This window comes from Pseudophryne corroboree, chromosome 8 (genome assembly GCF_028390025.1).
Source record: "Pseudophryne corroboree isolate aPseCor3 chromosome 8, aPseCor3.hap2, whole genome shotgun sequence".
NCBI classification, from domain to species: Eukaryota; Metazoa; Chordata; class Amphibia; order Anura; family Myobatrachidae; genus Pseudophryne; species Pseudophryne corroboree.
Genome location: NC_086451.1, coordinates 427728836 through 427756766, shown reverse-complemented (window position 1 = coordinate 427756766; position 27931 = coordinate 427728836). Strand labels below are relative to the sequence as shown.

General features: G+C 46.7%; 1 protein-coding gene across 2 annotated transcripts in view; it reads right to left on the bottom strand.

The window, feature by feature from the left end:
- The window catches only part of VARS2 (valyl-tRNA synthetase 2, mitochondrial), a 179232-nt gene that overhangs the window by 25798 nt on the left and 125503 nt on the right, over nucleotides 1-27931 (bottom strand). For both annotated transcript variants that reach the window (XM_063937998.1, XM_063937999.1), the window contains exons 16-19: nucleotides 20031-20107; nucleotides 18233-18317; nucleotides 17985-18132; nucleotides 16328-16398 (exon numbers count right to left, since the gene is read on the bottom strand). In XM_063937998.1, the coding sequence (XP_063794068.1) occupies nucleotides 16328-16398; nucleotides 17985-18132; nucleotides 18233-18317; nucleotides 20031-20107 (381 nt within the window). The remainder of the gene's footprint in view (nucleotides 1-16327; nucleotides 16399-17984; nucleotides 18133-18232; nucleotides 18318-20030; nucleotides 20108-27931) is intronic.

The following is a 27931-nucleotide window of genomic DNA, read 5'->3' as shown; positions in this document are numbered from 1 at the left end:
CACCGAGCCGTTTGGCTTCAGTACCACAATATAGTGTGGAATAATACCCCCTCCCTTGTTGTAGGAGGGGTACTTTGATTATCACCTGCTGGGAATACAGCCTGTGAATTGTTTCCAATACTGCCTCCCTGTCGGAGGTAGACGTTGGTAAAACAGACTTCCGGAACTTGTGAGGAGGAGACGTCTCGAATTTCCAATGTACACCTGGGATACTACATGTAGGATCCAGGAGTCCCCTTGCGAGTGAGCCCACTGCGTGCTGAAACTCTTGAGATGACCCCCTACCGCACCTGAGTCCGCTTGTACTGCCCCAGCGTCATGCTGCGGACTTGGCAGAAGCTGTGAAGGGCTTCTGTTCCTGGGAATGGGCTGCTTGCTGCAGTCTTCTTCCCGTTCCTCTACCCCTGGGCAGATATGACTGGCCTTTGCCCGCCTGCCCGTATGGGGACGAAAGGACTGAGACTGAAAAGACTGTGTCCTTTTCTGCTGAGATGTGACTCGGGGAACAAAAGGTGGATTTTTCAGCTGTTGCCATGGCCACCAGGTCCGATGGACCGCCCCTTTATACGGCAATACTTCCATGTGCCGTCTGGAATCTGCCTCACCTGACCACTGTCGTGTCTTCGTCTGGCAGATATGGACATCACATTTACTCTTGATGCCAGAATGCAAATATCCCTCTGCGCATCACGCATATATAGAAATGCATCCTTAAAATGCTCTATAGACAATAAAATCTTGTCCCTGTCAAGGGTATCAAAATTTTCAGTCAGGAAATCCGACCAAGCCCCCTCAGCGCTGCACATCCAGTCTGAGGCGATTGCTGGTCGTAGTATAACACCAGTATGTGTGTATATACTTCTTAGGCTATTTTTCAGCTTCCTATCAGCTGGCTCCTTGAGGGCGGCCGTATCTGGAGACGGTAACGCCACTTGTTTTTATAAGCGTGTGAGCGCCTTATCCACCCTAAGGTGTGTTTCCCAACTCGCCCTTACTTCTGGCGGGAAAGGGTATACCGCCCATAACTTTCTATCGGAGGAACCCCACGTATCATCACACACTTCATTTAATTTATCTGATTCAGGCAAAACTACAAGTAGTTTATTCACACCCTACAAAATACCCTTATTTGTGGTACTTGTAGTATCAGAAATATGTAACACCTCCTTCATGCCCTTAACATGTAACGTGTGGCCCTAAAGGAAAATACGTTTGTTTCTTCACCGTCGACACTGGAGTCAGTGTCCGTGAGGTAAATGGGCGTTTTTACAAGCCCCTGACGGTGTCTGAGACGCCTGGACAGGTACTAATTTGTTTGCCGGTCGTCTCATGTCGTCAACCGGCTCGCAGCGTGTTGACATGATCACGTACTTCCACAAGTAAGCCATCCATTCCGGTGTCGACTCCCTAGAGAGTGACATCACCATTACAGGCAATTTGCTCCGCCTCCTCACCAACATTTTCCTCATACATGTCGACACACACGTACCGACATACAGCACACACACAGGGAATGCTCTGATAGAGGACAGGACCCACTAGCCCTTTGGGGAGACAGAGGGAGAGTTTGCCAGCACACACCAAAATGCTATAATTATACAGGGACAACCTTTATAAAAGTGTTCCTCCCTTATAGCATTTAATATATATTTATATCGCCAAATCAGTGCCCCCCCTCTCTGTTTTAACCCTGTTTCTGTAGTGCAGTGCAGGGGAGAGCATGGGAGCCTTCCCCTCAGCCTTTCTGTGAGGGAAAATGGCGCTGTGTGCGGAGGAGAATAAGCTCCGCCCCCTTTTCGGCGGGCTTTTTCTCCCGGTTTTTAAGAACTGGCCTGGGTTAAAATACATACATATAGCCTTAATGGCTATATGTGATGTATTTATTTTGCCAATAAGGTACTTATATTGCTGCCCAGGGCGCCCCCAGCAGCGCCCTGCACCCTCCGTGACTAGGTCAGTGAGCCGTGTGACAACAATGGCGCACAGCTGCAGTGCTGTGCGCTACCTTCATGAAGACTGTGAAGTCTTCTGCCGCCTGTTTCCGGACCTCCGTTCTGCCGTCTTCTTCAGCGTCTGTAAGGGGGATCGGCGGCGCGGCTCCGGGACGAACCCCAGGCTGACCTGTGTTCCGACTCCCTCTGGAGCTCAGTGTCCAGTAGCCTAAGATCCCAATCCATCCTGCACGCAGGTGAGTTGGAGATCTCTCCCCTAAGTCCCTCGTTGCAGTGATCCTGTTGCCAGCAGGAATCACTGAATGAAACCTAAAAAAAAAACCTTTTCTAAACAGCTCTTTAAGAGAGCCACCTAGATTGCACCCTTCTCGGACGGGCACAAAAACCTAACTGAGGCTTGGAGGAGGGTCATAGGGGGAGGAGCCAGTACACACCATGTGACCCAAAAAGCTTTTTTAGATGTGCCCTGTCTCCTGCGGAGCCCGCTATTCCCCATGGTCCTGACGGAGTCCCCAGCATCCACTAGGACGTTAGAGAAAGCTGCGATTTTGGAATATTTAGAATCCACTCGTGCTGTCGTAGAACTACTTGAGATAGTGCTACTCCGACCGCCAACTGTTCTCTGGACCTTGCCCTTATCAGGAAAGCGTCCATATTTCTTTTAGGAAGAATCATCATTTCGGCCATTACCATGGTAAAGACCCGGGGTGCCGTGGACAATCCAAACGGCAGCGTCTGAACTGATAGTGACAGTTCTGTACCACGAACCTGAGATACCCTTGGTGAGAAGGGCAAAATTTGGACATGTAGGTAAGCGTCCCTGATATCCAGTGACACCATATCGTCCTGGTTCGCTATCACTGCTCTGAGTGACTCCATCTTGATTTGAACCCTTGTATGTAATTGTTCAAATCTTTTAGATCTCACCGAGCCGTTTGGCTTCAGTACCACAATATAGTGTGGAATAATACCCCTTCCCTTGTTGTAGGAGGGGTACTTTGATTATCACCTGCTGGGAATACAGCCTGTGAATTTTTTCCCAATACTGCCTCCCTGTCGGAGGGAGACGTTGGTAAAGCAGACTTCAGGAACTTGTGAGGGGAAGACGTCTCGAATTTCCAATGTACACCTGGGATACTACGTGTAGGATCCAGGAGTCCACTTGCGAGTGAGCCCACTGCGTGCTGAAACTCTTGAGATGACCCCCCACCGCACCTGAGTCCGCTTGTATGGCCCCAGTGTCATGCTGCGGACTTGGCAGAAGCTGTGGAGGACTTCTGTTCCTGGGAATGGGCTGCCTGCTGCAGTCTTCTTCCCTTTCCTCTAACCCTGGGCAGATATGACTGGCCTTTTGCCCGCCTGCCTTTATGGGTACGAAAGGACTGAGACTGAAAAGACTGTGTCCTTTTCTGCTGAGATGTGACTTGGGGTAACAAAAGTGGATTTTCCAGCTGTTGCCATGGCCACCAGGTCCGATGGACCGCCCCTTTATACGGCAATACTTCCATGTGCCGTCTGGAATCTGCATCACCTGACCACTGTCGTGTCTATAAACATCGTCTGGCAGATATGGACATCACATCTACTCTTGATGCCAGAATGCAAATATCCCTCTGCGCATCTCGCATATATAGAAATGCATCCTTAAAATGCTCTATAGTCAATAAAATATTGTTCCTGTCAAGGGTATCAATATTTTCAGTCAGGAAATCCGACCAAGCCCCCCCAGCGCTGCACATCCAGGCTGAGGCGATTGCTGGTCGTAGTATAACACCAGTATGTGTGTATATACTTTTTAGGATATTTTTCAGCTTCCTATCAGCTGGCTCCTTGAGGGCGGCCGTATCTGGAGACGGTAACGCCACTTGTTTTTATAAGCGTGTGAGCGCCTTATCCACCCTAAGGTGTGTTTCCCAACTCGCCCTCACTTCTGGCTGGAAAGGGTATACGTCCAATAATTTTCTATCGGAGGAAACCCACGTATCATCACACACTTTAATTTATCTGATTCAGGAAAAACTACAAGTAGATTATTCCCACCCTACATAATACCCTTATTTGTGGTACTTGTAGTATCAGAAATATGTAACACCTCCTTCATTGCCCTTAACATGTAACGTGTGGCCCTAAAGGAAAATACGTTTGTTTCTTCACCGTCGACACTGAAATCAGTGTCCGTGTCTGGGTCTATGTCGACCAACTGAGGTAAATGGACGTTTTTACAAGCCCCTGACGGTGTCTGAGACGCCTGGACAGGTACTAATTTGTTTGCCGGCCGTCTCATGTCGTCAACCGACCTTGCATCGTGTTGACATTATCACGTAATTCCTAAATAAGCCATCCATTCCGGTGTCGACTCCCTAGAGAGTGACATCACCAATACAGGCAATTTGCTCCGCCTCCTCACCAACATCGTCCTCCTACATGTCGACACACACGTACCGACACACAGCACACACACAGGGAATGCTCTGATAGAGGACAGGACCCCACTAGCCCTTTGGGGAGACAGAGGGAGAGTTTGCCAGCACACACCAAAAACGCTATAATTATACAGGGACAACCCCTTATACAAGTGTTTTCCCTTATAGCATTTTCACATATGTAATCATATCGCCAAATAAGTGCCCCCCCTCTCTGTTTTAACCCTGTTTCTGTAGTGCAGTGCAGGGGAGAGCCTGGGAGCCTTCCTCACAGCAGAGCTGAGCAGGAAAATGGCACCGTGTGCTGAGGAGAATAGGCCCCGCCCCCTAAAACGGTGGGCTCTTCTCCCGGAGTTTGTGAGATCTGGCAGGGGTTAAATACATCCATATAGCCTCAAGGGCTATATGTGATGTATTTTAGCCATAAAAAAGGTATAATACATTGCTGCCCAGGGCGCCCCCCCCAGCGCCCTGCACCCTCAGTGACCGCTGGTATGAAGTGTGCTGACAACAATGGCGCACAGCTGCAGTGCTGTGCGCTACCTTATGAAGACTGAAAGTCTTCTGCCGCCTGTTTCTGGACCTCTGGACCTCTTCAACTTCGGCATCTGCAAGGGGGGTCGGCGGCACAACTCCGGGACGAACCCCAGGGTGAGACCTGTGTTCCGACTCCCTCTGGAGCTAATGGTGTCCAGTAGCCTAAGAAGCAAATCCATCCTGCACGCAGGTGAGTTTACTTCTCTCCCCTAAGTCCCTCGTAGCAGTGAGCCTGTTGCCAGCAGGACTCACTGAAAATAAAAAACCTAACTTAAACTTTTATTCTAAGCAGCTCAGGAGAGCCACCTAGATTGCACCCTTCTCGGCCGGGCACAAAAATCTAACTGAGGCTTGGAGGAGGGTCATAGGGGGAGGAGCCAGTGCACACCACCTGATCCTAAAGCTTTTATTATTGTGCCCTGTCTCCTGCGGAGCCGCTAAACCCCATGGTCCTGACGGAGTCCCCAGCATCCACTTAGGACGTTAGAGAAAGGTTTATAAGTCTTGAGAAGGTGTACGCACTGCGGGTACTTTATACCGTCAGCGCTACTTAAGGTTTAAGGTATAACATCGTTGCAGTACTTTGCTGCTAAGGGTTTAAAGTGTAAACATATCATTACATTGTATCACTATCAAGGTTTAAAGCTTATCAATTGTGTGTGCGCACGCTGTGTGTACTCTGTACACTCAGCGCGGCGTGGATACGCCAAGTACGTACCACGTACGGGACTCTGTACGCAAATAGCGTACAAAGTGCGTAGCACGTGTGTTCGGTCTAGCGGCCATAGCGGCTCCACGGTAAAAGTGTATTTAGAGGTATAGCTTTACGGTCTAAGATAATATCGACATTATCAATTGGGAGCTCGTCTGGTTTTTCCTCATACCCGCAGCCTAGCAGGTTTACGCAGACTTTATCTATCAGCAAAGGGCGGAAAGGTATCCCCCGTAAAACTTCTCATGGTTGGTGGATACACTAGTGCTGATTAGATAAGCGTCTGCCCTGCATGGTTTGTAGGGATGCTGGAGGGATCCGTAAGGTAAGAACGCAAAGCTAGATTTAAAGTCTGTAAATTTCTGTCTGGCGCCAAATGCGCACACAACACACGCATACAACTGTATTTTGTACTTTGCATATCTGCTCGCATTATTGCCATAAGCATTGATTACTAGATTCATTTTGACCTGTACTGAGTAAATTTGTTGCTATTTAGTTAAAATGTAGAGTTAATAGTTAAGGAAGTAAGTGTAAGACGCACACGCAGCCTGGCCTAGTTGTAAAGGTTTATACAGTAGAAACTGTGTGGTGTGTTAAGTGAGCGATTATAGTTAAATATCGCTTACATTTATAGAAGTGTGGGATTTGTAGTACTGCGGACGTACGGCCTTTGTATACGTGTCTCGGACAAAGTACGGGACTGCGTACGCAACGTAAAGGCATACACACGTGGCGTGTTCACGCAACGTGCGTAAAAGTACGACCGCTAAGTACAAATCACGCAATAGCATTGTTTTAGTTTAGGCGCGAGACGGTAGCCACGCGATAATAGCACAAATTGTTCAGTTTCCAATATTTAGTTTAAAAACCTTTTTTACTGTATTACCTCTGGCACTAAGGCTGTTTTATCTGAATGAAAGTTAATTTTCTGTACAGAAAAACCAAAGTGTATATGAGTGAACGAGCGTGAGTGTGCAAACAATAAAGGTTTTGTGGACCCAGGGAATTCGGGATCCCGTAGGAGACCACACCAGGTGAGTGGACACTTGGTGGTGTGAGAGTGGCTTGCTCACGTTAACATTGATTAAAGTACAAAGGAGCAAAGTAGTAGATATCGCAGACCAAAGGTCAGCGAAGGTATAGAGTACCGCAGACCAAAGGTCAGCGAGGTTTTTGTTTAGAGAGCGCAGCCCAGGTGGTTGGCGTAGAACCCATATAGGCCCATTCAGATACGCTCCGGCTGAGGTTTCGCAGCCTGAAAAACGATTCCATTGGTCGTACGGCGGATAAGTAACAGTTACCTATACGCTGTGTGGTTGGACCGCGCGTTCATGGGTGCAATACTTAGCTCACCGTGATACCCTTTTACGAGTTTTGCGTAAAATCGCGGGATCATAAGCGCTAGGTGTAGCACACGCAACGTGATTTGTGTAACATTTTTTTTGTTTTAAGGGAGTTTTCACTGGTCATTCAGGAAATCTCCAACGACCAATATTTACTGGGAAGGGTAAGTCACCCCCATATACTTTCAGTAAATAGAGGTTACACAGGGGCCCTAGGTTGGGTACGTACCGGCGCTGACGACAGTGTTTAGGTGTACTGGCCAACGTGAGCGTGAGTGGGTGAGAGCACTCGTTGAACTTTCACCGTTGCCTTATAATTGAGTATTTTGGTTTATTTGTAGGAATTACTTAGCTGAGAAGGCAATACCTGCAAAAGATGGGGGCCAGTTGCTCAAGTAAGGGACGATCAACCAGGGTTCAGGTTGATATTCCGCAGCCCAAGGGGTCGGCGAGGTACATAATGTGTGAGAAATATGGATCACACGCAGACGTTTTATGCAATGAATGGGGACGTTTTATGCAATGAATGGGAACGTATGACTGCGGAAGATAGGGAACCATTCCCTAAGGTAGGCAGTTTTAATCCAGAGGTGTTGCAGAATTTAAGGATTAGGATATGTCTGTTAAAATCCCGAAAAGAAAGGATCAGACACTCAAACTGTTTACATTTATGGCAACGAGAGAGTGATATGCAAAGGGAACTAGCTCACGTGCCGGTGCCAACCCTAGCAGGAAACGGATTGCGACTGCACCACCACCACCGTATATTACAGGGGAGAAAGTGGCTACAGACAATGGCATACTAATATATAATAAGAGTGAACTTGATAAATGTATTAATGCTAACCCGTGCAAGTTGTATCCCATCTTAAACTTCCCTCAGGACTGCGAGCAAGAAGATGAGCCCAGCACGATATCGGCACTCTCTCTAGCAGCCACCATACAAGACACACAAGTGGGCACGGCCCAACCAGTAAGAACAGTAGCAAAGGCCCCTAGCGGAGGGACAGGTGAGGTCGTGTCCACAGGTAAGTACGGTACAGTACATTATGCAGAGACAAATGCACCTCACATTGTAGAAGCAACTCAGAATGATGTAATTGAACTAAATCCTGTCAGGGTGATCGCAGTCCCCAATGGGAAGACTGACGCTCAGGGAATCACTCCCGTCAGGAACATTGCTATGCATTGTCCTTGGTCCCGGACAGAATTGAGGATAATTATGTCTGAATTCCCCGATCCCAGAAAGGATCTAGCCGCATGTCAGAGGTTTATTAGAGAATTAGGTAACGCCACCGAACCCACAAACAAAGATTGGCGGACAGTGCTACGGGTATGTTTGCCCTCCAATATTGACCCTGTGAAATTCATTTGAGAGTCCGCTATCGAGCACGATCTAAACATCATTAAGCACAGGGAGTCACAGGGGGATAAGCTGATGACAGTAAGTATAAAAGCCCCGACAACGAAGCCACATCAGCCAAAACCCCAGACCCCTGATGGTAAGTCGTATGTAGTAAAATGTTATAATTGTCAGAGGGAAGGACATTACGCACGGAATTGTAATTATAAAAGCACACATAACGTATATCGACCCCCTAGACCAGAACATGACTCACAGCATAACACACGTAATTGGGATCAGGGATCGCACAGGAGGAATTTTGAGCCACACGCTGGGGAAACAAGGAGGTACCCACCTAGGAGGGACTGGCAAACCTCTGGAAATTCTCAGCTACCCCCCTCACATATTGTAGCTGCCAGCGCGCTGCGGGAGGGTCACAACATACAATAGGGGTTAGGCCACACCTGTAGTTTGCAGCCAGTGAAGTTGATTGCTAGCCTTGGAAATGAACCCGAGGTTACAGTTGATGTAGCTGGTAGATCACTACCTTTCCTTGTAGATACAGGTCAGTGTTAAATTCAACGGTAGGTATGAAAACCACGGGTAAAACAATTTCAGCAATGGGGGTAACAGGAGTAGTGCAACACTACCCTTTAAGTAGACCAGCGGAGATTACGATAGGGCCTTTGCAGACCAAGCACTCCTTTTTGCTAGCTGCATCAACTCCTACTAATCTACTTGGGAGAGATTTATTGTGTAAGATGAGGTGTGTCATATATTGTACTCCTGAGGGTGACTTCTTAGATATACCCGAGAATCATGTTCAGGAAGTGCAGGATATATTAGACACCCCACAAAGGTTAATGTCACACTCTGCTGTTATAGATAGGTGTCCATCCAAGGTAGAGGAAATGATCTCCCAGATACCGGAATCCCTCTGGACCAAAGATGGACAAGACACTGGATTGATGGCAAATGTAGCTCCTGTAGTTGTGCAAGTAAAAGATGGTAGGATAGCTCCAAAAATCCCATAGTATCCTCTGAAGCCAGAGGTGGAATTAGGAGTGTACCCAGTCATAGAGCGCTTGCTAAAACAGGGCATCCTAGTTAGGACGTTCAGCACTACCAATAGTCCCATCTTCCCTGTGAAAAAGAGTGGGGGGAGGGGTTACAGGCTAGTGCAGGATCTAAGGGGGATAAACAAGATAGTTGAGAGCCAATTCCCTGTAGTGCCAAATCCAGCTGTCATCCTCATGCAAATTCCCGCTACTGCAAAATATTTCACTGTCATTGACCTCTGTTCTGCTTTCTTTTCGGTCCCTCTGCACCCTGACAGCCAATATTTGTTTGCATTTACATACAGGGGAGTGCAGTACACCTGGACTCGCCTACCCCAAGGTTTCATTGACAGCCCAAGTATTTTCTCCCAGGCTTTGCATGACTGTTTACAATCCTTTCAACCTGAGAGCGGATCAGTATTAATACAGTATGTAGATGACTTACTGCTATGTTCAGATTCACTCGAGTCGTCCTTGAAAGACACGAGACAGCTTCTGTGTCACCTTTCTAATACGGGACACAAGGTTTCAAAGGATAAGTTATAGTTGTGCCGGACCAAGGTAAAATATTTGGGACATTGCTTGACACAAGGACTTAGACATCTCACTGCTGATAGAATACAGGCGATTCGCGACATGACTCTGCCACAAACCCAGCAGCAGATCCGCACTTTCCTTGGAATGTGTGGGTACTGCCGAAACTGGATCCCAGGGTTCTCCATACTGGCTTTACCTTTGCAGGAAATGGTCTCCTCGAACAAACTAGATCGGATCTCTCACACAGATGAGTCCGGACTGGCATTTGAGAGACTTAAACAATGCTTATCACAGGCACCTGCATTAGGCATGCCAGATTCAGGGAAACCTTTTGAGTTGTATGGTACGGAAAGTGCTGGGTGTGCGGCAGGTGTCCTAACCCAGAGACATGGTGATGCCAGCAGGCCGGTAGCTTACTACAGTGCACTGTTGGACACCGTAGCACGGTCTCTCCCCACATGCTTGCGAAGTGTTGCAGCGATAGCATTGCTAGTGAGTAACAGTGAAGACGTAGTGTTGGGACACAACCTGACCATTCATACACCTCAAGCAATGTCAGCCTTACTGAACTCTGCCCAAACCAGACATGTCTCATCAGCACGGTTTACAAGGTGGGAATTAGCACTAATGGCACCTGTAAACATCACCATAAAGAGATGCAGCGCACTAAATCCTGCAACTTATCTCCCAGGTGTGTCTGGACAGGCACAAAGGGTGGAGGATGAGAGTGATGGTGAAGGAGGATTTAGTATAGACACTGACACACATGATTGTATGGAATATCTGAACCAAACTTTCACTGCAAGACCCGACATTAGTGACAACCCACTGAAAGGCGTAGATTTTACTTTTTACACTGACGGTAGTTACCACAGACAGACGGACTCGGGAGACTTGTGTACTGGATACGCAGTCGTAGAGGACAGAGATATCATAGAAGCTGAACCCCTGGGCCCACCGCACTCAGCACAAGTTGCTGAGCTGGTCGCCCTAACCAGAGCGTGTGAATTGGCTAAGGGTAAGTCAGCCAATATATATACAGATTCTAGGTATGCCTTTGGAGTAGTGCATGATTTCGGGGCCCTATGGCGCCTCAGACATTTCATGACGGCAGCTGGCACACCTGTAGCGCATGCATCCCATATAAAAAGGCATCTAACAGCGATACAAGAACCTGACAGAGTGGCTGTTATCAAGTGCAAAGCCCACACTTACAGTCAAGACCCAGTGTCACTTGGTAACAGCCGGGCAGATGAAGCTGCTAAATCAGCAGCCAGCACCCCCATACAGACAGATATCACACAACTGATGGTATTCAATACCGTCAACACACAAAAATTAAGTGAAATGCAAAATTTGTGTTCTCCACAGGAAAAGGCAGTCTGGAGGTCAAAAGGATATGGCCAGGAGTCCTCAGGACTCTGGACAGATGGACAAGGTAAGCCAGTAGCCCCCAGAGCATATCTTCCAAGCTTAGCTGAAGCGGCACACGGTCTGACTCATCTGGGCAAAGAGGGCATGTGTAAGCTGGTGAGAGCCTACTGGTGTGCGCCAGGATTCTCTTCTCATGCGGGTAAGAGAGCAATGACATGTCCTATCTGCTTGAGGAAGAATATTGGAAAGTCAATACCAACAGAACCATCCCATATCCCACCGACAGACGGCCCTTTTCCGGTAATACAAATTGATTTCATACAGTTACCACCCTGCAGAAATTTAAAATATGTGTTAGTTTGTATTGACGTGTTTTCAAATTGGGTAGAAGCGTTCCCCGCTGCCACAAATACTGCTACGTTCACTGCAAAGAAAATTGTGCAGGAATGTGTGTGCAGATATGGTATCCCTAGGATAATTGAAAGCAATAGGGGTACCCATTTTACAGGTGAAGTCTTTCAGGTAATGTGCAAACTGATGGGAATTAATAGTAAGCTGCATACTCCGTGCCGCCCACAGGCGAGTGTGAAAGTGGAAAGAGTAAACAGCACTATTAAGAACAAGTTGAGCAAAGTGATGGCTGAAACTGGATTGTTGTGGCCAGACGCTTTGCCACTTGTATTGTACAGCATCAGAACCACTCCCAGGTCCCCCCTTAACCTATCACCCTTTGAGATTCTTTTTGGCCGACAACCCCATGTAATGATTGACCCCCAGGATGATTTGAAATGCACTAATGAGGTGACTGTAAAATATTTGGTTAAGATGAGCAAGCAGTTGAGGAATCAAAACAGAAATCTAAAGCTGGTGATTCCTGACCTACCAAGCAGTAATTGCCATGACATTGAACCTGGGGATTATGTAATGATTCGAAATTTTCTACGCTCAGGTTGCCTCATTGACAGGTGGGAAGGACCGTACCAAGTCTTACTAACCAGCATGACAGCATTAAAGGTTGCCGAGAGAGAGACTTGGGTCCACTCGTCCCACTGTAAGAAGGTCGCTGACCCAGAGAGAGCCCGTGACAAAGAGCAGAGTGTAGAGGAAATCGTATCACTGGAGTGCCTGTTCCGGGAAGGTTGAGAGGCAGGACTGTTGTCACGGCACCTGAGCACAGAGAACTACAAGACCAGAGGCGGTTGTCGCACCAAATTTCTTTTTCCTTTTTATTATTTTCTCTATCTCCCATTACCCTCCTTTCCCCCTTGCTCCTTTTTCTCTCCCCTTAACAAGATGGACTTACCCCAAGAGACTGCATTCCGGGTTTTCCTGTTGACCCTGTTGTTGACCAGAGTAGTCTGTTTCGGTGAGAGTACCAGAGAGGTCGAGAAAGGATCTGGAATGGGTTCTGATGGCAAGGACGGATTTGTAGAATTCCAAGAGCAACACATCCACCGAGCAAAGGCGAGTATCAGAAAACGATCTGGTAGTCAAGAAACTAGGAGGCACTGTGAAGGGTTATTGGCTGAGGAAAATTGTATTTGTAGAAACTGTGAAAACATAGTTGAGGATGGGTGCATCCAGAGATGTCAGTCCAGCCTTAATATCAACATGGACCGTCATCCATTGAGTGATTATCACTCATTAGTGGGTAAGGTTTCAAACCAAACAGAATGCTGGGTGTGCTCACAAGTACCTCAAGGTCAGAGCAAGTCAGGACTAGTACCGTATCCTTTAACAATAGATGAGGTATTTGAATTACGGGGTGGGAGACCGGTGGACAAGAAATTTAATATTTCTAGGCCCCCTAGTTTGAAGCTCCACCAATATCATGTGGATAGATTCTTAGTATGTTTCAACATTTCCAACTCCCGAAAGCCGGGAAATTGGGAAGTGACATGGAATAACCAAACCAGGGCATTTTCACACAGAGCCGACAGAATGCCCATAGACTCTGAACTTATACGCCAAATAGCCGACGGTGGAAGGTATTTTCGGTATAGGTATACTCTAGGAAGTAGGACCATGCGGGTTGGAGAAGTATCACCAGGGTACTGTGCGCATATCATACAGCCTGATACGTGTACTGAACAGATGGGAGAGTTAGGGATAGGATTTTTCACTTGGAAGGTTTGCAATATGGTAATGTCATATTCTGTCCCATATGTTCTACCCGATGATGCATATTTCATATGCAGGAGGAAGGCGTATAAGTGGCTTGCCCCAAACTCAGAGGGATTGTGTTACATTGGAAGAGTGTTGCCAGAAGTTATGACCATAACCCATAATAAGATGAAAGACGTTCACATTAATGCTCAAGCTCCTTACACTCACACTCACTATGAACACATCGTTAAGAGACACCTTATAGATAGGACAGAGCACGCAGCCTCTGATTTGATCCACGAATCCACCGGGATTCAATTCCTTCTCGCGTTAGACATCACCCGTACCGCCAGAGGAATTATAAATTATAGGTATATTCACGCGCTAGCGAACCTAATAGATAATATCACCGAGATGTATGATGACACCTTCAGGTATGCAGGGAGGGAGTTGCAAGCTTACAAAATGGAACTGATCCAGCACAGGATGGTTCTAAATTATATCACAGCGGTGACAGGCGGGTACTGTGTCACCTTGGCAACTCAGTATGGTGTGAAGTGCTGCACGTACATTACAAACAGCACTGATGACCCAACCGAGGTCATAGATCAAAAGATGGACGATATCTTGCAGTTGAAGTGGGAGTTCCGGAGGAGACACAACCTTACCCTTACTGCTGTGAGTAATGAACAGACCGGCTGGGTCTCATGGTTGAACCCACGCAATTGGTTCTCAGGTTTAGGAGAATGGGCTCAAAATGTTATTGTGAGTGTAGGAAAGTTTCTCCTTTGTATCCTGGGAGTTGTCATAATGATTGGTTTGATATTTAGGTGTGTTCGAATTTTAACGCGGTGCAAGCGCGGTACCAAAGTGATGAGTTTAAGGAGCGGGGGCATTGGTACAGCAACTGATTTAATTTATGACCCATCAATAGAGACAATGTTGTGATAAGACGTGATTCCACGGTCCGTTTCTTTCACCCGTTTCTCCTTTGTTTTCCCTCAGCAAAAATACACCCATCCGGAGAAGACTTCAATCAACACCCAAGAATGATTACGAAAATGTTATGTGAATGTATTGTACATATGTGTCTTATCCTCATCTCTACAACCTTCAGGTAGTGACACACATAGTCGACAGGTGATATCCACATATTAGCATTCACATGTGTTCCCCCTCCATGTATCAACTAAATGTGCACCCCATTTGTTGGAACAAGAAGCCGAAAAGAGTTCGGTAGTGTTTGTTGGCCCACTTACAGACCCTTAATACGGGATGAGAAGGATTTAATGTATACTTCGCAATACCTCGAAGCTTATCTAGAACATATACGGCACGATGATACATGTCCCTCAGACATGGATTTCATACATACATGCTTTTACTGTCCCACTGGGTCATACATTTCCCGCCTACACCTCTCCTCCTACCATCCAATCATCTATGGATAATGTATTGTATATTTTTATCCAACCATCTGTAGATATTGTATTGTATATTTTTCTGTTCAATGTTTAGATAGTGGCAGTTATTGTTGACTGCCAAAGGGTGGACTGTCAAAGTCAAAAAATATTGTAATGCATATGCCTTGTACTAACCCCATGCACATGCCCGCTGCTCGTGCACTCAGTCCGCCGTGAGTGCACATATCCGCAATTTGCGTAGGATCGCTCCTGCGATCATGCGCGTGATATGGGTATTTACGGCGGAGTTTGTGAGCGCGTAGAGGGTTATTAGAACGTTACATATTTAACCCAAATAGTGTACATTTTAGATATAACTCCCTTGCACCACATCAGCGAGTATTGATAGTTTAAACAGTTCCAGGACTAAGAGATTCGCCTTTGCATGATAGGAAGGGTCAGATAAAGGTTGGAAGGTGATGTCTAGTATCCAGCTGTAGGGTATTTTGAGGGTAACATTCCGGTATTGGTTAGAGAAAGATCGCATGTTCCAGCGTATAGTTATGTGCAAAAGTAGAAAATAGATATTAACTGTATTTACTGTATATTAAGTATGCGGCGGGAATCCAGAGGATACCACCCACAAGAGCAGTTGGGGAAAGACATCGCCCATCTATTCAAATCAACCTATGACCTCTTCTGTAATGAAAAGACACATCTCTGTGTCCAATGGACAATGAGATTACAGTGACCATTGTATTGTGTATGTAAGTTGTGTATAAAAAGCCCATTGTTGCCTGGCCGGTCAGAAGACTCTGAACGCTTTCTATCTGACTAGCGGAGGACCGGCCGGGTTGCGCTTGCAAACATTCTCACGTATGTACATTCTCTGTAGCCACTATTCTGTTTAGATTTATCTTGTTAGCCTGTAGTGTATGATTTGTACTGTTTTACCTTTTGGAATAATCCACGGTGGCCTTAGAACCCTGTGGTTTCAACTACAAATCGGTGTTGTGTCTTCACTTTCCTGCAAGGGTTTTAAAGTATATTTATCTGTATAAGGTTTATAAGTCTTGAGAAGGTGTACGCACTGTGGGTACTTTATACCGTCAGCGCTACTTAAGGTTTAAGGTATAACATCGTTGCAGTACTTTGCTGCTAAGGGTTTAAAGTGTAAACATATCATTACATTGTATCACTATCAAGGTTTAATGGTTATCAATTGTGTGTGCGCACGCTGTGTGTACTCTGTACACTCAGCGCGGCGTGGATACGCCAAGTACGTACCACATACGGGACTCTGTACGCAAATAGCGTACAAAGTGCGTAGCACGTGTGTTCGGTCTAGCGGCCATAGCGGCTCCACGGTAAAAGTGTATTTAGAGGTATAGCTTTACGGTCTAAGATAATATCGACATTATCACCATACAACTCTGCAGGCAGCGAATATACGCAATTGTTTGAAACGTACAGGCAAGTTTTACATCTCATATCCAGTTCTTGAACAAGATGACATCACAGAGAAGTAACTCACATGCTCCGGCCATCCCAACATGGCAAATGGGAAGAGAGCGGAGGAAAACCAGGTATCAAGGACATCTTGGTCTGAAAAAGAATAAGTGCATGAGTGAGCCATATAGCATTTCATTCTTACCTGAGGCTTTAATAATAAAATTATTCTCCCCCGTAGGTTTCTGGCGGACATTAGGGCAGTAGGTGTAATCCGCATCTGTTACACTCGGAAAGAGAATGATGACTACAGAACCATTAAAGGTGTATCCCTCTGCTTTGATTGGACCAGGCAGGAAAACAATATCTAATGTGTCATGTTTTTCTCAATTGATTCCAAGTTACTTGTCAAATGTAGAAAACCAAAAACACACAATATTGTTCTCATGGGTAAAGTTTGGGGACACAGAAAAGTTGGGACATTCCAAGACAGTCCTCAGAAGAAGAGGACACTGCAATAAAACAAAATTCCCAAATAGCGCTGCATTAAGTAATAATGCTCAGACCTGAGCGGATGCTTAGGGTACACCTCTGTGCGGTTCACAAAAAGTAGCCTGAACAACTAATATTAAACAGCGCTGCGGGTTCTGAAATAAGTAGACCACAAGTTCCAAAAGTACAAAAAACAGTATAAGCATGTAATAACAGATACGCATCATTAAAAGGGTGTGCTATGTTAGGTAGATTAGACTTAGGTCGACAGTGTCTAGGTCGACCACTATTGGTAGACAGTAAGTAGGTCAACATGGTTTCTAAGTCGACAGGGACTCTAGGCTGACATGTACTAGGTCGACATGAGAAAAAGTCAACATGAGATTTTTTACTTTTTTTGGTGTCGTTTTCTCCGTACAGTGACCGGGAACCCCAATTAGTGCACCGTGTCCCCTTGCTTCGGGCAAGGTTACCGTTACCAATTGTAGCCCACGTGGATCGTAAAGTATGAAAAAGATAAAAAAATGAATAAAATAAAAGTGAAAAACTCATGTCGACCTTTTGTCATGTCGACCTAGAGTCCCTGTCGACCTAGAAACCATATCGACCTACTTACTGTCGACCAATAGAGGTCGACCTAAAGACCGGATCCCCATTAAAAAGACCACACTGTAACAATGAGCAGAAAATCCTACTAAAATGAGTTAAGGGCCCCATACACTTATGCGACATGTCGCAGGCAATCACCCCGGCAGCCTCCCAGGCGGCAGGATCGCCCAAGATACATCGGATGCTGTCCTTTTGCATAAACAATATATCTTGGGCAATCCCAGCCATGCCTGCGGGGTTGGACCTGATCGCTAGTGCAGCACGTTCAATCTGGAGGATCCGATCCGATGCTCACAGGAACGCGCATCGGATCAGATCGGAAACACCTCCAAAATGCCCGATTCCACCCGATATATCGGGCCGAAGGTCCAAAATCGGATGAAATTGGGTATTATTGTTCTAGTGTATGGGGCCCTTTACAATATAACAAACAGCAATGACTGTTCAATTGGACACGTTTAACCCCATATGAGCCATTTGAAATGAACTTTATGAAAATATAAAAAACAAAACAACAAAAACGCCCGGTTTGTGTCATAACCACCTTTTATCCGATTGTTTTTATATAACACGTCCGCAAATTTAGGTCAATGTTTATTTCTCCATCCTGTTTAATCAGAGAAAACAATTTCCCCTCTCACCTCTTTCCAGCTTCAGCTCTGCCTCCAATTTGCCCAAGGCCGCAGCGGCTTTCTTCCTGGCCTCAGCCTCACTGTGGGCGGCGACCCAGATTTCTCTACTCTCACCCATGTTTTTCTCAGGGGAGAACAGGCCAGTGGTCGCCGTGTCCTGAAGAATACAGAACGCTTACTTTAATCTGCATCACCTTGACAGGTAAAGAAAGTATTTCCATGTCATGTCCACAGAATGATATCCTAGTAGTAGTTACCTGGGCAGGCTGCAACTCCGACGGGATCACCCGATACGCTGGAATCTGATGTCCCCACCACAGCTGCCTTGACACACACCAGTCACTTTAATTGAAGAGCAAAGTGAAAGTTAAAATGAGATGTAATACCGCTACCAAAGGTTTTGCAGATTTTACAGAAAAGAAAAAACAAACAGATTTTAAATAAGTTGATAAGACAACAGTTATAGAGCCTAATTCAGACCTGATCACAGCAGCAACTTTGTTAGCAGATGGGCAAAACCATGGGCCTAATTCAGACCTGATCGCTCGCTAGGGTATTTTTGCACTGCTGCGAGCAGATAGTCGCCGCCTATAGGGGAGTGTATTTTCACTCTGCATGTGTGCAATCGCATGTGCAGCCGAGCGGTACAAAAAAGTTTTGTGCAGTTTCTGAGTAGCCCAGGACTTACTCTGCCGCTGCGATCACTTCAGCCTGTCCGGGACCGGAATTGACGTCAGACACCCACCCTGCAAATGCTTGGTCACGCCTGCGTTTTTCCAAACACTCCCAGAAAACGGTCAGTTGACACCCAAAAACGCCCTTTTCCTGTCAATCTCCTTGCGATTGGCTGTGCGAACGGATTCTTCGTATAATCCATCGCTGGGCAACGATCCGCTTTGTACTTGTACGACGCGCCTGCGCATTGCGGTGCATACACACACGCAGTTCTGACCTGATAGCAGCGCAGCGAAAAAACCTAGCGTGCGATCAGGTCTGAATGACCCCATGTGCACTGCAGGTGGGACAGATGTAACATGTGCAGAGAGAGTTAGATTTGGGTGGGGTGCGTTCAAACTGAAATCTAAATTGCAGTGTAAAAATAAAGCAGCCAGTATTTACCCTGCACAGAAACAATATAACCCGCCCAAATCTAACTCTCTCTGCACATGTTATATCTGCCCCCCCTGCAGTGCACATGGTTTTGCCCAACTGCTAACACATTTGCTGCTACGATCAGGTCTGAATTATCCCCATAGTAAGGTATTGTTTTCATTTACCCTCCAGCACATATTTATGCATATCAGAATGTAAGACAACTAACCCCAAAAAGTGGCATTTCCATACACGTATCATTTGGCAGGAGACATGCATCAGTTGTAGGACCATGGCTATATGTGTGCTAATGTAGGACGGCTGACATAGTCCAAGCACCAAATCCTGGATGCTGGCCATACACAAGTGTTGTATCTATATATTATGGAGTGCTTTATAGAACATGTTACACATTCACATCTATTCCTGCCCCAGTGGAGCTTACACTCTATATTCCAAAGCCATGTACACACAAACGCACAGGTTAATTTAGTTAGAAGGTCTTTGGAGTCTGCGGGCGAGATTCTATCCTACGTGCTTTACGCGCCTAAACCCAAGTGTAATGAGCACGATCAGAGCGATAAGTGGGGGTATTTGAAAATCGCCCCGCGATCTCCCGTCACTTAAGACGGGAGATCGGGGGTGCGATAACATTTGAATTCTCCCCTGTATGCCTATAGCAAAATCTGACAACCGTACATGAACACAGCTACCAGATACACCGTATGTTGTGCAGAGAGGTCTGCTTTCAGCAAGGGGATGATGGGAAAGGTATTCTCAAAAGATTTTTGTAAAATGTTATTTTGTAAATATTATTTGACATAGAGGTACATGTTGTTAAAACATAATAACGTAAATGACTGGGTTTAAATAGAAGTATGACTACAGTATGTTATGTAAAGTCATGTCAGGGAGATATTGGTATAACCACAACATGTGAAAAAAACTCCTCTCCCAATTCACCTTATATTGGAGAGCCAATTCCTCCAGTTTTTCTGGTGATAGGTCGGGGTGAGCTTCAGCTGTCCGGAATTCACAGCCTGGAGGAAACAGGGCAGAAGAAATGCATGTTATGCACAGTTGTGGAACTTTTCAGTGGTGGGCCCAGATGCAAAAATAAGAATTTACTTACCGATAATTCTATTTCTCATAGTCCGTAGTGGATGCTGGGGACTCCGAAAGGACCATGGGGAATAGCGGCTCCGCAGGAGACTGGGCACAAAAGTAAAAGCTTTAGGACTACCTGGTGTGCACTGGCTCCTCCCCCTATGACCCTCCTCCAAGCCTCAGTTAGGATACTGTGCCCGGACGAGCGTACACAATAAGGAAGGATTTTTGAATCCCGGGTAAGACTCATACCAGCCACACCAATCACACCGTACAACTTGTGATCTGAACCCAGTTAACAGCATGATAACAGAGGAGCCTCTGAAAAGATGGCTCACAACAATAATAACCCGATTTTTGTAACAATAACTATGTACAAGTATTGCAGACAATCCGCACTTGGGATGAGAAATAGAATTATTGGTAAGTAAATTCTTATTTTCTCTGACGTCCTAGTGGATGCTGGGGACTCCGAAAGGACCATGGGGATTATACCAAAGCTCCCAAACGGGCGGGAGAGTGCGGATGACTCTGCAGCACCGAATGAGAGAACTCCAGGTCCTCCTCAGCCAGGGTATCAAATTTGTAGAATTTAGCAAACGTGTTTGCCCCTGACCAAGTAGCTGCTCGGCAAAGTTGTAAAGCCGAGACCCCTCGGGCAGCCGCCCAAGATGAGCCCACTTTCCGTGTGCAATGGGCTTTTACAGATTTTGGCTGTGGCAGGCCTGCCACAGAATGTGCAAGCTGAATTGTACTACAAACCCAACGAGCAATAGTCTGCTTAGAAGCAGGAGCACTCAGCTTGTTGGGTGCATACAGGATAAACAGCGAGTCAGATTTTCTGACTCCAGCCGTCCTGGAAACATATATTTTCAGGGCCCTGACTACGTCCAGCAACTTGGAATCCTCCAAGTCCCTAGTAGCCGCAGGTACCACAATAGGCTGGTTTAAGTGAAACGCTGAAACCACCTTAGGGAGAAATTGAGGACGAGTCCTCAATTCTGCCCTGTCCGTATGAAAAATTAGGTAAGGGCTTTTATAGGATAAAGCCGCCAATTCTGAGACACGCCTGGCTGAAGCCAGGGCTAACAGCATTACCACTTTCCATGTGGGATATTTTAAGTCCACAGTGGTGAGTGGTTCAAACCAATGTGATTTTAGGAACCCCAAAACTACATTGAGATCCCAAGGTGCCACTGGATGCACAAAAGGAGGCTGTATATGCAGTACCCCCTTGACAAACGTCTGAACTTCAGGAACTGAAGCTAGTTCTTTTTGGAAGAATATCGACAGGGACGAAATTTGAACCTTAATGGACCCTAATTTTAGGCCCATAGACAGTCCTGTTTGCAGGAAATGCAGGAAACGACCCAGTTGAAATTCCTCTGTAGGGGCCTTCCTGGCCTCACACCACGCAACATATTTACGCCAAATACGGTGATAATGTTGCACAGTTACATCCTTCCTGGCTTTGATCAGGGTAGGGATGACTTCATCCGGAATGCCTTTTTCCTTCAGGATCCGGCGTTCAACCGCCATGCCGTCAAACGCAGCCGCGGTAAGTCTTGGAACAGACAGGGTCCGTGCTGGAGCAGGTCCTTTCTTAGAGGTAGAGGCCACGGGTCTTCCGTGAGCATCTCTTGAAGTTCCGGGTACCAAGTCCTTCTTGGCCAATCCGGAGCCACGAGTATAGTCCTTACTCCTCTCCTTCTTATGATTCTCAGTACCTTGGGTATGAGAGGCAGAGGAGGGAACACATACACTGACTGGTACACCCACGGTGTTACCAGAGCGTCCACAGCTATTGCCTGAGGGTCCCTTGACCTGGCGCAATATCTGTCCAGTTTTTTGTTGAGGCGGGACGCCATCATGTCCACCTTTGGTTTTTCCCAACGGTTCACAATCATGTGGAAGACTTCTGGGTGAAGTCCCCACTCCCCCGGGTGGAGGTCGTGTCTGCTGAGGAAGTCTGCTTCCCAGTTGTCCACTCCCGGAATGAACACTGCTGACAGTGCTATCACATGATTTTCCGCCCTGCGAAGAATCCTTGCAACTTCCGTCATTGCCCTCCTGCTTCTTGTGCCGCCCTGTCTGTTTACGTGGGCGACTGCCGTGATGTTGTCCGACTGGATCAACACCGGCTGACCCTGAAGCAGAGGCCTTGCCTGACTTAGGGCATTGTAAATGGCCCTTAGTTCCAGGATATTTATGTGAAGTGACGTTTCCATGCTTGACCACAAGCCCTGGAAATTTCTTCCCTGTGTGACTTCTCCCCAGCCTCTCAGGCTGGCATCCGTGGTCACCAGGACCCAGTCCTGAATGCCGAATCTGCGGCCCTCTAGAAGATGAGCACTCTGTAACCACCACAGGAGAGACACCCTTGTCCTTGGAGACAGGGTTATCCGCTGATGCATTTGAAGATGCGATCCGGACCATTTGTCCAGCAGATCAAACTGAAAAGTTCTTGCGTGGAATCTGCCGAATGGAATCGCTTCGTAAGAAGCCACCATTTTTCCCAGGACCCTTGTGCATTGATGCAATGACTCTTGGCCTGGTTTTAGGAGGTTCCTGACTAGGTCGGATAACTCCCTGGCTTTCTCCTCCGGGAGAAACACCTTTTTCTGGACTGTGTCCAGAATCATCCCTAGGAACAGCAGACGTGTCGTCGGAATCAGCTGCGATTTTGGAATATTTAGAATCCACCCGTGCTGTCGTAGTACTACCTGAGATAGTGCTACTCCGACCTCTAACTGTTCTCTGGACCTTTCCCTTATCAGGAGATCGTCCAAGTAAGGGATAATTAAGACGCCTTTTCTTTGAAGAAGAATCATCATTTCGGCCATTACCTTGGTAAAGACCCGGGGTGCCGTGGACAATCCAAACGGCAGCGTCTGAAACTGATAGTGACAGTTCTGTACCACAAACCTGAGGTACCCTTGGTGAGAAGGGCAAATTGGGACATGGAGGTAAGCATCCTTGATGTCCAGAGACACCATATAGTCCCCTTCTTCCAGGTTCGCTATCACTGCTCTGAGTGACTCCATCTTGAATTTGAACCTTTGTATGTAAGTGTTCAAGGATTTCAGATTTAAAATAGGTCTCACCGAGCCGTCCGGCTTCGGTACCACAAACAGCGTGGAATAATACCCCTTTCCCTGTTGTAGGAGGGGTACCTTGATTATCACCTGCTGGGAATACAGCTTGTGAATGGCTTCCAATACCGCCTCCCTGTCGGAGGGAGACGTTGGTAAAGCAGACTTCAGGAACCGGCGAGGAGGAGACGTCTCGAATTCCAATTTGTACCCCTGAGATACTACCTGCAGGATCCAGGGGTCCACTTGCGAGTGAGCCCACTGCGCGCTGAAATTCTTGAGACGGGCCCCCACCGTGCCTGAGTCCGCTTGTAAGGCCCCAGCGTCATGCTGAGGACTTGGCAGAAGCGGGGGAGGGCTTCTGTTCCTGGGAAGAGGCTGCCTGCTGCAGTCTTTTTCCCCTTCCTCTGCCCCGGGGCAGATATGAGTGGCCTTTTGCCCGCTTGCCCTTATGGGGACGAAAGGACTGAGCCTGAAAAGACGTGTCTTTTTCTGCTGAGAGGTGACCTGGGGTAAAAAGGTGGATTTCCCAGCCGTTGCCGTGGCCACCAGGTCCGATAGACCGACCCCAAATAACTCCTCCCCTTTATACGGCAATACTTCCATATGCCGTTTGGAATCCGCATCACCTGACCACTGTCGCGTCCATAACCCTCTTCTGGCAGAAATGGACAGCGCACTTACTCTTGATGCCAGAGTGCAAATATCCCTCTGTGCATCTCGCATATATAGAAATGCATCCTTTAAATGCTCTATAGTCAATAATATACTGTCCCTGTCCAGGGTATCAATATTTTCAGTCAGGGAATCCGACCAAGCCACCCCAGCACTGCACATCCAGGCTGAGGCGATTGCTGGTCACAGTATAATACCAGTATGTGTGTATATACTTTTTAGGATATTTTCCAGCTTCCTATCAGCTGGTTCCTTGAGGGCGGCTGTATCAGGAGACGGTAACGCCACTTGTTTTGATAAGCGTGTGAGCGCCTTATCTACCCTAGGGGGTGTTTCCCAACGCGCCCTAACCTCTGGCGGGAAAGGGTATAATGCCAATAATTTTTTAGAAATTAGCAGTTTTTTATCGGGGGAAACCCACGCTTCATCACACACCTCATTTAATTCATCTGATTCAGGAAAAACTACGGGTAGTTTTTTCACACCCCACATAATACCCTTTTTTGTGGTACTTGTAGTATCAGAAATGTTCAAAACCTCCTTCATTGCCGTGATCATGTAACGTGTGGCCCTACTGGAAAATACGTTTGTTTCCTCACCGTCGACACTGGAGTCAGTGTCTGTGTCTCGGTCTGTGTCGACCATCTGAGGTAACGGGCGCTTTAGAGCCCCTGACGGTGTTTGAGACGCCTGTACAGGTAATAACTGATTTGCCGGCTGTCTCATGTCGTCAACAGTCTTTTGTAAAGTGCTGACGCTATCACGTAATTCCTTCCATAAGACCATCCAGTCAGGTGTCGACTGCCTAGGGGGTGACATCACTATTACAGGCAATTGCTCCGCCTCCATACCATTTTCCTCCTCATACATGTCGACACAACGTACCGACACACAGCACACACACAGGGAATGCTCTGATAGAGGACAGGACCCCACTAGCCCTTTGGGGAGACAGAGGGAGAGTTTGCCAGCACACACCAGAGCGCTATATATATACAGGGATAACCTTATGTCACGTTTGAATAGAGAAAGGAGGCTCACAAATGATATGTGATCTAAGGTGTGGTGATTACCTGCAGGAATAATCACCAATAATGTTTTCAAGTGACTGTATATATATAATTTTGTATTCTTTTCAGCCGAGATGTGACAACATGGCTGACATGCATTTGACCCCCATAGGTCCAGGCCAAGAGAGATCTGCAGTCCATAAAGTTTGAGATGACATTCCTACATCAAAAGCAGAGATTTGCAAGCTCTGCACATTGAGGGCTGATAAGGCCATTTGTTGTTGTATCAACAGAGGGGCTGTAAACAGACCAGGAATCCTGTTTCCTGGCTAATGTCATAAACCTTGCTTTCTTTGAAAGAGATTGCTACAGTATACTCATTACCTCCCCCCTTGGCTGTTGCCAAGCACCAAGTATGTAAAACCTGGTGTAGGTGTTTTGTCCATCAGGAGAGTGGTTAAAAATCCCAAGGGAGGGGGCCTGATGAATCTGGAGACTATATCTGTTCCACTCATGAAAATAGGAGTTGTGATCTCTTGGGGATACAGCTAGTATGCTGGAGGTGACCTGAGTTTCTGTGAAGTCCCCCACAACAGAAATACTTAAAACTTGTTTGCGTAAGTGTAAAGATTTCTGTAAGTTTTATTTCCTTTTCATTTATTGAGATTGCTGTATTCTGTGTGTGTTTTTAAAATATTCTTAATAATCTTTGTAACCTTTTTGTAACCAAAGCTCTGAAGTATTCTTGAAATTAAAATCCTAATTTTAGTTCTGATCCTGTTGTTCTTATGAACTCCAACGCCTGTGTGGCTCACGCCTATCTATTTTTCTAAGTATTGCAGTGTGTGTGTGACAGGTAAAGCTAAAGACGCCTGCAACGTCCGTAATACGTTGAAAAGTCTTTGCTGGTGGCAGCTGAAAGTATTTAAATAATCCCGTGTGTCAAAAGTGAACCCCGTACGGCGCATGCGGCAATTCTCAAATTGGCGTATTTGTGGAATTGGCCGGCAGCGTCGTCACAAAGTGGTGGCAAGCGGTGGGATGATAATTGTTTGTTTTTATCTAAGAACTTAAGTGAAGGTGGTAATAATTCCGTGAGCGGAACATCCACTTCACCAGAATCAGAACTCAGAGCTTTATTATAATTTTAAAATCCACACAGTGAGTGGCAATCTCTGTTCCCCTCCCCATCTCTTGTTTTTCTTTTCTATTATTTTATTTTGGCGAAAATGAGATCAAAGATGACTAAGTCTAAGCATCTGATGAAGGATGATGGCAAATTTGTGCGTGGGAATGATGCATCGCCCTGTGCTGCCGAGACAGTAGGGGATGTATTGCGCACTGGACTGTTACGTACTGCGGGTAGTAATGGTGCCATGCTGATTTCTGATGTAGACACTGTTATCGACGCGAGGTCTGTGCATATGGCCTTGGATGAATATTCGCAGACGGATATCAAGTATGGGAAAGATACAGAGCATCATGATGGCTGCAAACCTGTGCGTGGGAATGATACATCGGCCTGGGCTGCTGAGACAGTAGGAGATGTATTGCGTACTGGACTATTATGTACTGCGGGTAGTAATAGTGCGACGCTGGATTCTGATGTGGACTCTGTTATCAATGTGAGGCCTGCTGTGGCTGCCTCAAATATGGATCTTATCCCCCCGTTCCTGGAAACTGTCGGAGCTGCGTGCTGGACAGGGAAAAAGTGTTCCAGTGCACGAGAGGAGAGAGAGATAGGGCCTGCCAGTGCTGCACACCTGGTGCAGAGGGAGAGTCCTATGGCAGAAACGAGTTCTGAAAACCGAGTAGCTAAGAGAGAATGTGAGCTACAAATTGCATCGCGACAAGAAAGTGATTGCTCGCGATACCATGAGACCAGGGAGGTCACTGTTAAACCTTGCCTGGATCAAGTCCCTAGTATGACGGACTATGTGAACGTGGACAGTGCTGCAAATACCCAGTGGAGGTCAGGCACCTCTTACATCTACACTGAAGATCCTGACCTGGATAAGTATTTACAGAGTGCAATTTCAGCTATGAAGTCATCTCCAGCCTGGGCAGCCCTTATGCATCTGGAGCAACAGATCCTTGCCAAACGCCATGCAGCTCTGGAACGTGAGGCTGCCAGGGAGATGGCAGAAATTGCTGGGCCACCATCCGAGACAGCGTCAGAAGAGCAATGGGGGTATGGCCCAGATGACCTGTTTTCCAGGATGAGTACGGAGGAGCTAATTAAAGAATGTCAGCTGCAGGGTCTTGTATGCCGTGACAATACCCGCAGCAAGATGCTCTGTCAGCTCTGGTGGGCAGAGGTGAGCGAGTGCAATGCCTTCAGCAGGTATCGATCCACCCTTCTGCGGTCAGGTTCCGAGATAAGTTCTACGTACCTGCTGCGTGTGTTGGAGGAATGTTTTGAAGATGCATGGAGAGAGGCACACAGTTTGAGGAAGCTCGATACCCCATTCTGGCACGATCAGTGTCGCAGAGTGGATGATGAAAGACAACGTCTGCAAAAGCTTTTTTTTATCAGCGGAAGAAGCAGTAGTCCAGCCTGCAGGGGTGCCCCAGGAGGAACAGGTACTCCCATCATCTACAGTCGGTGTGGACTATGTTACGGAGTTCTCGCTTCCAAAGGTGCAGTGTACCCTACTGGGAGGAGATGTTGGTACGAACAGCATATTACCACCGTCTGCTCAGAATTTGCAGCTGGAAGAAGCTGATTTTCAGGAGAACCTGATTGTGGAGGAGATTATGTCGACAAGAGAGGTGGGAGTGTCAGATATTATTCCCAAGAATGTGTTCGTGAGAACTGACTTTGGACAATTGATAGCACAATCTGTGCCTGACATTTCTAAGTCTGTTGAAATATGTGAATCATCTCAGGTAGTATGTGATGATGCTAAACCTTGCAATGGTATTGCTCTGTGTACAGTACCTGTAATGCTATGTGATACTGCTGGATCTTGCACAGAAG